This window comes from Frankliniella occidentalis, unplaced genomic scaffold (assembly GCF_000697945.3).
Source record: "Frankliniella occidentalis isolate FOCC.00 unplaced genomic scaffold, Focc_3.1 Scaffold16, whole genome shotgun sequence".
Taxonomy (NCBI): domain Eukaryota; kingdom Metazoa; phylum Arthropoda; class Insecta; order Thysanoptera; family Thripidae; genus Frankliniella; species Frankliniella occidentalis.
In genome coordinates this window covers 571,121-582,863 of record NW_026267146.1, presented here as the reverse complement: position 1 = coordinate 582,863, position 11,743 = coordinate 571,121, and the positions used below count along the sequence as shown (strand labels likewise).

Here is an 11,743-nt window from a genome sequence, read left to right as displayed (position 1 = left end):
ATATACATAAACTATCATAAACAAAACAATTAATATGCGCCTGTGGCACGAGGAAAATAAATAGCTATGAACATGGCAACCGAGAAAAATTACAACAAGCAAGGTCTTCATCGAGAAGGGGACGCCGGAGAGCGACAGCCTGCTAGCCGCGCGCGGTTAGGAAGCCGTAACGACAACGGTTGCGGCAGCGTGTCCAGGGGCGACTCGTTGGACGTCATCGGCAACAGGGTCATCTCGTGGGGGAACGTGCTCTCGCTGTCGTAGTACGGCGTCGTGGGCTCCGGGGAGTTGGCCATCAGGGTGGCCTTGGACACCTCGTCCCGGGTGTTCCAGAGGAAGAGCGGCGACACGTCGGGGGGCGGCGGCAGCCGCCTGCTCGACTGTTTCCTCGAGGACGAGCCGGAGGACTTGCCGCTGCTGCTCGTGGCGCTCATGACCCGCACCCTCACCTTGGAGTCTGCCAGGGCGCGGCTCTGGCGCCGAGAGAGGAGTGGCAGTGCTGCTGCCGCGCTCGAACGGGACGAGTGCCGCGAGGACGACGACGACGACGTCGACGGCCGGGGGCGCGACGTCATGGTGATGGACGTCGTGGAAACCTCGCGACTGGACGCCGTCCTCACCGTCACCACGTTCACCGTGTCCACGTTGGCGAGCGCGGCGCCCGCGGCGCGCTTGGCCATCAGCAGCTCCTGGCGGCGGCGCTCGAGGAAGGCGGGCAGCACGGGGGCCGCGGGGGACTTGAACTGCTCCAGCGCCCTGGTGCCCTCCACACCGGCGTCCCGCTGCATGTTGACCAGCGAAGTCCGGGTCGTCTGGAGACGGCGCTCCATCAGCTGGACGTCCTTCTGCAGTACAAGGAAATGATTAAAAATCATGGGGAAATCGAGTCGAAATCTCAAGAAAACAAAAACAAAATGGGGGGTTGGGAGGGGGAGGGTGTATCAGCGTGGTAGAAAATACAAAACTTAACGCACCTGTGCTTGTCGGATGTGGAGAAGACGGTGAACTCGGTGAAGGCGCTCCTGGACTTCAATCTCTTTCTTCTGGACGGCGTTAGGATGGTATGGGCCGCCCAAAGGGGGCCGGGGCCGAGGTCCGAAGAGCAGCAGCCTCTCCAGGGACTAGAACAGATTCCAGGTTGAGGCATTACTTTTTCACTGTACCTGCATCAACAAGACTCCGTCTACCTAACTTAAATTTTATTTGGCAATGCATCGGTCAAAGTGAAGGGGTGGGGGTCATCACAGAATACACCCGATATGCCCCAATGGGGCGTATAATTGATCCGAATAAATAGCACTAGCGCAATCAGCGTCATTGTTTCCTGCATATCACTCACACTGCTAGGCACTACTTCTGAAGATAGGGCATGACGCCCGGTGGGAGCTTTCCGTAGCATTCCATACTCCATAATAGGCGAGCGACACCAAACATCTGCAAACACCTTCTCTGTTCTGACGAGAGCAGGCCATAGAACGGAAGAAAACAGAAACACGACTACTTTGAGGGCAGGGTGAAGAAGCGGGCTCTCACGGTGGTTCCGGAAGACGGTGAGTCGATCGACAAGGTGACAAAACCACATTCCCCTCTTATCGTTCTTACCATACTGATATTAGTGTGTAATTCTTTGAAAATCAAAATATTACTTGAATATTGCAGAATAAAATTGTAATTTCTTCTTTGAAACGTTTTCTCGTTTTTTTTAAGCAAACAGAAAAGATTACGCACATGTGCGACTTTTTGTTTTGTTTTGCTGGCAGTCTGTACCGCACAGAGCGCGCGCGGCGCGATCACAACAACATGTTTTTATTTTTAGTTTGACCATAACCTCAGTAAAATGGCTTTCAAGCTTAAAGATATTATTCAGGAGGATGTGCAAGCTTTAATAAAGAACTTGACGGGCTTTGAAGTTAGTATAGTGAAGCTCTCTTCCGTGATGTAAAATAGGTCGCAAACCATTAACTATTCCATGATGACAGTAACACAAGTTGCTGTCAAAACAATAGTTGTTTTGATCTAAAAAAATAATAATCGGTAGATCTAGAAAATCGGTAGTCATAGGACAGCAAATTTATTTATAAGCATTCAATTAAATTTGCTTTATTACAGGAGTTTAGTGGTGCCACTGTTTACGTCTGATACTAGTTGTTATACTCCTTTGGATTGCAGTAGAGCACACTTTAAGGGGAAACTTGTCAATCAAAGTGTCAAAACATTATTTCTATATTTTCGTATTCATCTTTATTACAGGAGACACAGGAGAACTTTAAAGCGTGCGAACGTTTCCTAATGTCCAATGTCATCCACCATCGATATTTGTCTGTTGATGGACATGCTGTACGACGCTCTGTTGAAGGAATGGTCACAAAATTTCATGTACACGGTCTCTCTGATAGGGGACAAGAACTTGATTCACTCATCAAAGAATTTCTCGCAAGTTCTGACTTCAAAGATCACAGTACTGTAAGCACAAGTTTGTTTATTGTCACAGCACTTTTGTTTAACCTTTTTTGGGGAGATGCTAATTATCACCTGTTTTTACTATTACCTGAATGACAGGTGGATATCCAGTGGTGCCTCCTATCTCTACTTCTTAATTTAGGAGAAAACCCCACGAATGTTATGAGGACTCTAGAAAGGGATCTAGATTCTTCTAGTTTATTTACTGTCGAAGAACCTGATGAAGAGTTTGACTGGGCTGCATACTTAAAAGAAGGATTGGATGACTTTCAGCGAGACTGGGGAGATAACCCAAGTGATGTGAGAGGCCGTTTGTGTTTTCACAATTTGTAAAGCAAATTATTTTACAACTTTCTACTATAATACATACTTTGTTTCTGTTATTAGGAGGATGAAGTAGATTGTATGGTTGTACTGGAAAGAGAGTCAATAGTTATTCAACCTAAGTTACCAGAGAAAAGAGATTTGCCTCAATCGAAGGATGTTTTAAGTTTGTTAAAGTTAAAGGATCCCCCTCCAACCAAACCTATCAATGTTGTAAATGCTCAAAACATTTTAGCTGCAGAATCCTGGTTAAAAAGTAACATCCAGCATGAATGGTGGTCAAAAGCACATTTTAATGAAAATATTATCAGTAAACATCCATTTTCACAAACTTCAAAACTGTGGTAAGGTCATATACTTTTAACTAAGCTGATCTAGATATTGGTTGTTGTTTTGTAGATATTGTCTGAAAATGGTTTTGTTTTTTTAGTGATCCTAACATGAAGGAGGGAATAAAAACTTCAACTTTCAGTGAACATAAAATTGCTCTTGAAATAATTTGGTTGCTATCAGCTCCATGTGATACTGCAATTTTCATGCAAGTCATCAGTGATGACGGTTTGAAAGTTCGGTCTTGTGTGCGTCCACATGTAACTGCACCCAGCCTTACCCAGGATGTATTTGCATCTTATATGACTTCTGTTTGTGCCTGTGCTGATATGCTTGAAGAACTTCAATCATTTTGTTTTGATCTAAATAGAAATAATGAAAAAAAGCCTTGTAAAACATATGAGGCATATAGATGTGCCATAGAGCGTGAGTTAAGGCCTGTATTAAAAGCTTTATCAGAATTAGAACGGAAAGCCCATCAACAGAGTGAGTACAACTGAGATGCTGTGGATCTAATCAAATACTTTATTGCACTTTTCCCTGAAAAAACTGCCTGTAACAATTTTTAAAATGTTTGCTTTTGACCTGTAGGTGCCACTATGACTCTTTTGACATTACGAAAAGAGCTTGGTCCGTCCCTCTCAACTATTGCTTCCTTACACAAGCTACACAAATCATCAGTACTAGACTGGAAGCAATATCCAAACTGGCTTTGTGCCACTCAGTAAGTAATGAACCCTGATGTGTAACGTGGAAAGATTTCTAACAAGGTTTAACAAAGGACATTGATAACTGACTTAATATCTTTCCAGTCTTTTGTCAGTTTTGTTATCCTCTTTACGGAATGGAGATGGTAACACTGGTACAAACTTTAGGATATTTGTCCAAACATTCCAAGTTTACATTAAAATTATAGACCAATGGCTATCTGGCGGCCATCTTTATGACACTTGTGATGAATTTTTTATAATAAGGTAAGTTGGGTAAGCAGACGAGATATCTAGCTGCTTATTTGAAATGTTAAATCTCTAGATCAATAGATTTTTTGTGCTCTAGGAAAGTAAAAAGCAACTCAACCTTGGGAGCCTCATTTGAAATGAGAGATTGGGAGAAAGAATTGGCAACTTTTGGAGTAGAGTCTCCTCAAGCCTTACAAGTTCTTGCTAGCTGCTTGTTGAAAGCCGCTCAGCCTCTTCATGTATTGTGTGAACTGGATCGATTACCAGAACTTCGCAAGAAAACGTCCAATAGATGTAAGTGTAATTGTTCATGTATTTTACATTGATGTGCTTATTAAAAACAAATTGTAAATCAATCCACCATCATTTTTTTAAATGAATTTTTCAGGTAGTCTAGAAAGTTTATTTCTCCAGAATCTTGTTTCTGACTTGGAACCCTCACAAGCTCAACATACTGTTCTGAATGTTGAAAAAGGAGGGAACAGTACAGATGTCTGGTGGAAGAAATTGGATAATCTTCCTTGTTCTAAAGTATGTGTCTAAGGTACATTATATAATCTAATCTGTTTTAATGGTTTTATCAGCTTTGTAATAATACTTGATGAATTTTGGCAGGTAGCATCTCATGAGAATTTGGAGACAAGTCTAAAAGCAACCCAGCAAAATTTATCAGTTGATATGAAGTCTGTTATAGACCATCTACACCGTATAGATGACCCCCATCTTAAGTCAGAATTCCAATTCTTTCTCTCCCTTGCCAATGGAGCATCAACATCCAAATCACGTCAAGAGAACCCAGAGAGACTTCTTTTTAAAAAGTATACAAATGCAACTGAGATCCATCCATGCCATTAAACAGGGCAACTTATCCTTGCCCATTTAAAAAGCTGATATTTAATTCCTCTTTTACCATCTACTATTACTATCATTCTTATTTGAACTTATTTTATTGCAGGCTGTTGTCGGTGTCTCACAATGTATCAGAATATATCTCAGTGGAGTGTTGTGTTGAGAGAGCTGTCTTGTGTCTCTCAGCTGATTGGGAAGGGATTGCTGGTGCATTAGCAGCTGACATATTGATTCGCGAACGTCAACTGCTCCATCATTTGCATACTGCACAGAGCGTATTTTTGTTACAAGCTGCCTACAGGCTTCAACCATTTTTATCTCACATATTTAAACTGGTAATGAAGTGCTTGTTGAGTTTTCTTTTCTTTGTTAGAATATTGTTAATAACCTCCTCAAACTGAACTTTTTCCATGCTTTTGTTGAAAGATATTACACCGAAAAGACTTAATGTGGATGAATTCTCATACACTAAGCGTCTTGCTCCAAGATTGCATGGATTCAGATCAGTTTACCCTGCTCGTTATGACAGGTGACAAAGATCCAACAGAAATGAATAGTTTGGAATGTATTGATGCTCTATCAATACACTATCAGGTAAGTGAAAACTTTGAGAAATGTCAGCCATGATGTCTTAAAATTTTAGAAAATTAATGAGCTTAATAAAATTTTAGATGGAATGGCCTTTGTGTGCCATTGTTGGTGATGTCAGCCAAAATGTTTATAATTTTATACTTCGTCTACTTTTGAAAATGAGATGGGGTCTTTGGCTTTTGGAGGACCTTGATATATCAGGTACTGGAAGCATTTTTGATATTATTAATCATCTTGAAATTTTTGATGACTGTTTAGAATTGTGAAACTAAAATAACATATTTTCAGACTTGGAGAAATCAAGAGATGGAAGTGTCTCACAGCGCCTACTATACTTGCGGTACTGGCTACTTCATGCAATCAGGGGCTCATTCAGTTTTCTTGCTGGACATGTCCTCAATACACTCTGGTTAAAATTTGAAGAGGATGTTAAAAACACTAAGGATATGAATTCTATCATTCAAGGTATGGCTGGCTCGGCTATGCTTTTAGAATAACAATTATAATTTGAAACAATGAGTTAATTTGTCTTGTGAAACTTTTTCATTTCCAGTCCATAATAGATTTTTGGTCACTGCATCAAGACAATGTCTAAATGCACGTCAATCAGATCCTATAAAGAATGCTCTGTATCAGGTATTATGTGTATCATTTTCATATAGATTAATTAATGCTGCCCACATTCATTAAACAATAATCTATCTAATCTTCAAATAATTCTGTCACAGCTTGTGGTCATAGCTGAAAATCTTCATGCACTATGGAGAACAGATTTGTCCAAGATACCTTCAAACAAGCTAGATAAAGTAGAGGGATGCTACAGAGAATGTCATCAGTTTCTTGCTGCTTCACTTCATCTGCTGGCAGAAAATGATGGGCTGGAGCATTGTAAGTTTGTTTAATGTCATATATTTTTCTATGAATCCCTATTAGCTTTTTCAATTTTAGCCATAATTTTGTTTTTTATTTGATGCAGTGGTTGTTCTAAGTGATCTCTTCAACTGGAAAATACCTGAAAAGACCGCGTGATGAACCATTTTCTTCTGTGATAAAGGAAGGAGTACTACAGGTAATTTATACTAGTCATGCTGCCTTGCTGCCCATATTTATCTTGTATTGTACTTATTTGAAAAGCAATGAAGTGAAAAGTGTTGCTTGGCTGTCGTGTATAAAGCAACGCTCAAATGGAACAGGAAAAAACAATCAAAACAGGAAATATATCTAAATGTCAATCCTTAATTGATTTATTCAGACTGTTGGGATTGATCACAAAGCAAAAACCAGTGCTACACAATTAATTCAATGATACAGTACATACACTAAAATGACAAGAATCAAAATTTCCTTTGATAAGCAGAGTACTCTAGCATAAGGAATAGATACTCTTTATCAAAGCCAGACTACTAATCGTTATAAAACTGTCAAAAAAAATGACCTTTCTAGAAAACGGGAAATCTTTATTCCCTGTTGGGAAGGAAATATACTTTTGTGTCTAACTTTACTTTTTCATCCCACCACTTCAAAACTATTTGGTTTGAGCATTTTTACTAAATTTATAAATTGCATTTAGAGACAAGTTAATACAGAGTCTCATAGGTAGGTATTTCCTAATTGTTTCTGTCAATTACCTTCATTGAGCTGTGGGGCCTTCAGTCTTAAATGTTGGCAAATCTCCAAAATTAAGTGTCAGAGAATGTATTACAAATAAAAATTAAGACAAAATAACAATACAAACTATGTACTAACACAATCGATTCAGTGCAATTTTCATAACTAAGGTGGGTTTCATGAAAAAAGCAATTTAAGAGATGAAAAAAGCTAGCAAATTGGTTATACTTCAGGGCATTTCAAAGACTAGGAAAAGGTGACCAGTGTGATGCTTATTACATGTATCACTGACATGTGTCACCTTTAAAAAAGGAAAAGTTGCTGTGACAATTAAAGTTTCTTGGCTTTCTAAATATTATATATAACATTGAATGTTGTTCTAGAAATATCTATGGTACTTTCAACAACTTTTATAGGTAACTTTTTTTTCTATTTGATAGAGATTGAATAGCGATTCATTTAAAGTGAAGAGCTAGGTATGTGAACAAGATTCCCACAGGCAAAAATATTTTTGGGATCAAGCTGCTTCTTTGTTGCACTGTAAAGCTGAACTCCTAGTGGAGACACCTGGCCACAAAACCACTTTGCTCGTAGCTTGCCTACACCATGGTGGTGAGATAGTGAGCCTCCTGATGCCAGAATCTCATCTCTTGCCATCTCTTCCAGCCTTTCATAAACTGAGAGGGGATCAGATGTTTCTGGTAGACTTGTCCAGTTAAATCCAAAGTAAAAATACACACAGCTGCCCACATCATATGTTTGAGTGACACGGCAAGAGATGAAGTAATGATCAATACCCAAAGCTGAAAGAAAAATCAAAAGATATTATTGTAGCTTCTTAATTTATTTATAGTTACAAATTCTTGAGTACCATTCTTGAGTACCACTTCCTCTTACTTTTGCATTCTTCTCCTATTCTATGCTTGACATTTTTGCACAATGTTATTGTTCTGTCCCATGGAACGGAGGTCTCAAATGATTCTGCGACAACATTGAACTCAAGTGCCAAATCCTGTAGAATTTACAAAAGTGGTTTTCTTTCTTAAAATCTATCCCTCCTTAATTAAAACTTAACGAAGAAGAACTCAAACTCACTCGGATGTAGGCTATCACAAAGGTGAGCATGTATCCCCGCTCTCCATTTTTTTCTCCAGCTGGAATGCCATTAAAGTTTGCTGCAATTGCATATATTTTCTTTTCATGGTGTTCTATGTCTTTTTTCTGACCTGTGAGTAGAAAGTAAGGCCAGCATTTTAATTACTGTTTGCACAGATAATGTTTATCGCCATTTATCAGATTAATTTACTACCTTCAAATACAAGTGTGGCTACACACATTGTATCAACATTAAAGCCCTTTATTTTTGTTATGTACATTCGTTTGAGGCCATCAATTATTAATCCTAGATATCCTGGAGGTGGGCGGAGAGTTTGTCCAAATTTGAACTGCTCATTGTCCATAAGACGAATTGAAGATGGTTGAAGTCTCTATAAAAGGAAATAAGCAAAAAACAAGCCAATTACTGCATGTTCAAATCTACAAATAAATACTCTATATAGGTACATGTTTTTTAAGTAATAAATGTCCCTACCTGTCTTGCAACCTCTCTTAAGCATTTGACGCCAGACTCAAAATCAGGGAACACTATAGAGCCATACTTTTTGCTTGGGGGGAGAGGACGTATTTTTATTGTGGCTTCAGTAATGACACCAAGAGTTCCTGGAATAAAATCCCATGTCAGTTTTCAAAAGTAAATATTTTTAAAACTGCTTACAAAAATTCTCATTTATTGTGTACCTTCAGAACCCAAAACAATGTGGTTGAAATCTGGCCCGCAAGACATTCTCGGCACCTGAGTTTTTTTTTCTAGAACTCCAGTTGGCGTTACAAATCTTACAGACACCAATAACTCCTCTATGTTCCCATATGTGTTCTTTTTCATACCAGATGCACGCGTAGCAACCCAACCACCCAAACTGAAAATTTTGATAAGAATCATATTATAAATAGGCCAAAAATCATAGATACATAGTACAACTGTCTAGATTCTTCTCAAACTTACCTTGAAAATTCGTAGGAGTCAGGTTCGTGTCCAGTTGTGTAACCTTGTGCTTGCAGAGCTCGTTCTAAGTCTTGTCCAATTATTCCCGATTCGCAGCATGCCACAAGGTTTCCATGATCTATCCACAGTATACGATTCTACATAAGCAAAAGAAAAAACAAATGATTACAGCTCCAGCAGTTACTTCCAAAGTTCTTTGGGAAGATGAGAATATTGACTTTCAGAATTAGAATTCATAACACACCATTTGAGACGTGTCTAGGGATAGTATAGTTCTTTGTTCTTTGATAGGGCAAGATACAGCTCCAGACACACTTGTTCCTCCTCCAAATGGTATGACGACAACATTGTATTTTTGTGCCACTTCCACAATTCGCACCACATCTTCATGACATTCTATAAATTGGTAAAATGGAAAATGTGAATACATGGTTCTTATTAGATTTTTCAAAGGGGTAATGTTTGTTTTCTTCTTACCTGGCCAAACAACTACATCTGGAATACGTTCAAAGGCCCCCTCCCTTAAAATAAATGCATCATGTAGGGTTTGCCCATGAGCCCGAACCAGTCGATCCAAACCAGCAATGGAATGTGAAATACGAAGTGCCTTCAGTTCTGAGAGAAATGCTGAAAACAAAAGTAAACATAATAAAAGTCTATACAACTTCACTGGGAGCTTGTGCAGATTTTCTGAGTCAGCCAGGCAAACACCTGGCCAGACTGGCACGCCGCACGCACCCACACCTGCACGCTGCACAGTGCACGGCGCACTTAGCACCCACTTAACGAGCCGCACGTGCACGAGCCGAGGTGTGGGCTGCACAGTGCAGTGCCGCCTGCCCAACAGTGACCCGCACTACATGAACTTGTGCGCAACACTCCGGTCTGCACGTGCGGGCGGCCGGTCGGCCCCGGCCCCGAGCAAATAGAGCCAGTGAGAAACACCCGCTAATAGGTACGATACACAAGCAAAGCTCTCGCGAACCCCACTCGGCCAAACAATGACATGTTTTTGAAAGATTACGCCATCGGGGACTACGAGGTGCGAAGAAAAGGAGGGGTCAGTGGGTGCCTCACTGCCCCACCTCCCGCGCACTAGTCCTTAACACGTAAGATGGTTCAGGTGGGGTGGGGTCGAGCCCAAGGAGGACAGGGAAGTCACACAAGCACATCAAAATCAAATAGTCACTATTTTGGCACTAGGGACGCCATTTCGGACGTCATGTCGGGGTCAATGATTCCAAAATGAATTAATTGGCCATGTTGTTATCCTTGGGAGGAGGGCGTTTACCTGTTTCTACTTTGGCCTTAGGGAAGTCCGACGGTTTCGGCAGAGGCTGCGCGCGGTTGCGGCGATTGACGTCGATGCCCAGTTTATTGATAGCCCAGTCGGTGAAGTAGGGGAGCGTCTGGTTGCCAATCGGGTATCTAGAACGAAACTGTAATTACAATGCATTCATTTCCTTATTTACAGAATGTCGAAGGCAGATCCACCAACTTACCGTTTCCCGGTGAAGTATAGAATGTCCCCCTTTACATCGAACATGGAGTCCTTGTAGCCCCAGCCATTCCACTTGAGCAGTTCCAACCTGAAGGTAAGACAGGAAACGGTCGTGACTTCTATCAGGAAAACCTATAACAATATGGTTTTTGAAGATCCCTCCCGCGACGCATGGCCGTCAGTCTGACAGATAGCCTACCCACCAGGGGTACCGGGGGAAGTCTGATGAGAACAGTCTCCGCGAGTAACATACGCGGGGTTCACAAATGACTCTGCGGTCGGCTGAGGCCGTATTGCACTAGAGTCCTGCACTACTGCCGGTCGCGGAGGCCGGGGCGGGGCGAGCCGGCGCGGGGCGGTAAGGGAGCAGAACCTCCCCGAAGCAGCACCCCCGCCCCCTCCCTAACCTCTCTCGCGCCGCGCCGGCTGTTGACACACGGTCTGACATTTCGCGATCACGGATTCGCGGACGCCCTGGGCGGGGCCGGCGGACAGCGCCAGGCCGGCGAGCCGCCGCCTTATCAGTCCTTACCTGTTCCTAGGGATAACGCTCTGCACGTTTTTCACGCCTTTTCTCTGGACGCACGAGCGATCGATAGAGCAGACGGCTTGCTGCTGCTGCTGCTGCTGCTGGGGTTCGCTGGCGCTGTCACGGGGCTGCTCCACCGCCGAGCACGCGGTCGCCTTCATCTTCTCGGTGCCGTCGTCCGCGCTCTTCATGGCGGCGACCTCCCGACCGCCCCCCTTGACGTCGTCCTGCTCCTCGGGGGCGGGGCCCGGCGCCCTCTGCTCCGGCTCTGCCATGACTCCCTTCCGCCCTCCTGGATCGGATCGAACCGCCGCCGTGCACCGCCGCGCGCCGCTCCACTCGGGTCTGCGCCGCCCAGTCGCCGCCGCGTAGTTTTGTAGTGGCTGCTCGGGCTGGGCCAGCCGCCCCTCTCCGCCGCGCCCGTCGCGCCCGCCAGCCGCGGTGCCGTACCGCGTCGCCGCCGCCCCTCGGCGCTCCCCCCTCCCCTCCTCCTCCCCGCGGCGCCGCGCACGCGACGGAGGGGAGGGTGA

General features: G+C 42.9%; 3 protein-coding genes across 4 annotated transcripts; 1 reads left to right on the top strand and 2 right to left on the bottom strand.

The window, feature by feature from the left end:
• Nucleotides 1-6: 6 nt before the first annotated feature.
• On the bottom strand, nucleotides 7-1,488 carry LOC113205833 (uncharacterized). The gene is made up of 3 exons (XM_026421604.2): nucleotides 1,340-1,488; nucleotides 975-1,121; nucleotides 7-845 (listed from the first exon to the last, which is right to left on the bottom strand). Exons 1-3 carry the CDS (start codon nucleotides 1,409-1,411, stop codon nucleotides 108-110), a joined length of 957 nt encoding a protein of 318 aa, XP_026277389.1. The 5' UTR covers nucleotides 1,412-1,488; the 3' UTR covers nucleotides 7-107.
• A 276-nt stretch (nucleotides 1,489-1,764) lies between these two features.
• LOC113205785 (gamma-tubulin complex component 5-like) lies at nucleotides 1,765-10,779 on the top strand. 2 transcript variants are annotated; one of them, XM_052264046.1, is made up of 18 exons: nucleotides 1,765-1,909; nucleotides 2,251-2,463; nucleotides 2,560-2,760; nucleotides 2,848-3,128; nucleotides 3,215-3,600; nucleotides 3,706-3,838; nucleotides 3,927-4,088; nucleotides 4,171-4,367; nucleotides 4,462-4,604; nucleotides 4,689-4,891; nucleotides 5,029-5,257; nucleotides 5,349-5,516; nucleotides 5,594-5,714; nucleotides 5,802-5,978; nucleotides 6,067-6,149; nucleotides 6,242-6,401; nucleotides 6,490-6,582; nucleotides 10,658-10,779. In XM_052264046.1, the coding sequence occupies exons 1-17, from the start codon at nucleotides 1,838-1,840 to the stop codon at nucleotides 6,540-6,542; spliced, it is 2,982 nt and encodes a 993-aa protein (XP_052120006.1). In that variant the 5' UTR covers nucleotides 1,765-1,837; the 3' UTR covers nucleotides 6,543-6,582; nucleotides 10,658-10,779. The 2 variants fall into 2 exon arrangements, with proteins under 2 accessions (XP_052120006.1, XP_026277326.1); XM_026421541.2 differs by lacking the exon at nucleotides 10,658-10,779 and having other exon boundaries at nucleotides 6,490-6,752.
• On the bottom strand, nucleotides 6,732-11,292 carry LOC113205810 (alkyldihydroxyacetonephosphate synthase; the record flags this gene model as incomplete). Its single annotated transcript, XM_026421571.2, is given in 12 exon segments — nucleotides 6,732-7,924; nucleotides 8,019-8,133; nucleotides 8,217-8,347; nucleotides 8,431-8,608; nucleotides 8,713-8,840; nucleotides 8,919-9,097; nucleotides 9,184-9,320; nucleotides 9,428-9,579; nucleotides 9,661-9,810; nucleotides 10,475-10,611; nucleotides 10,686-10,772; nucleotides 11,217-11,292. Coding segments are annotated over 12 exon segments (1,814 nt in total), but the record flags the coding sequence as incomplete, so codon positions are not given.
• Nucleotides 11,293-11,743: the final 451 nt, after the last annotated feature.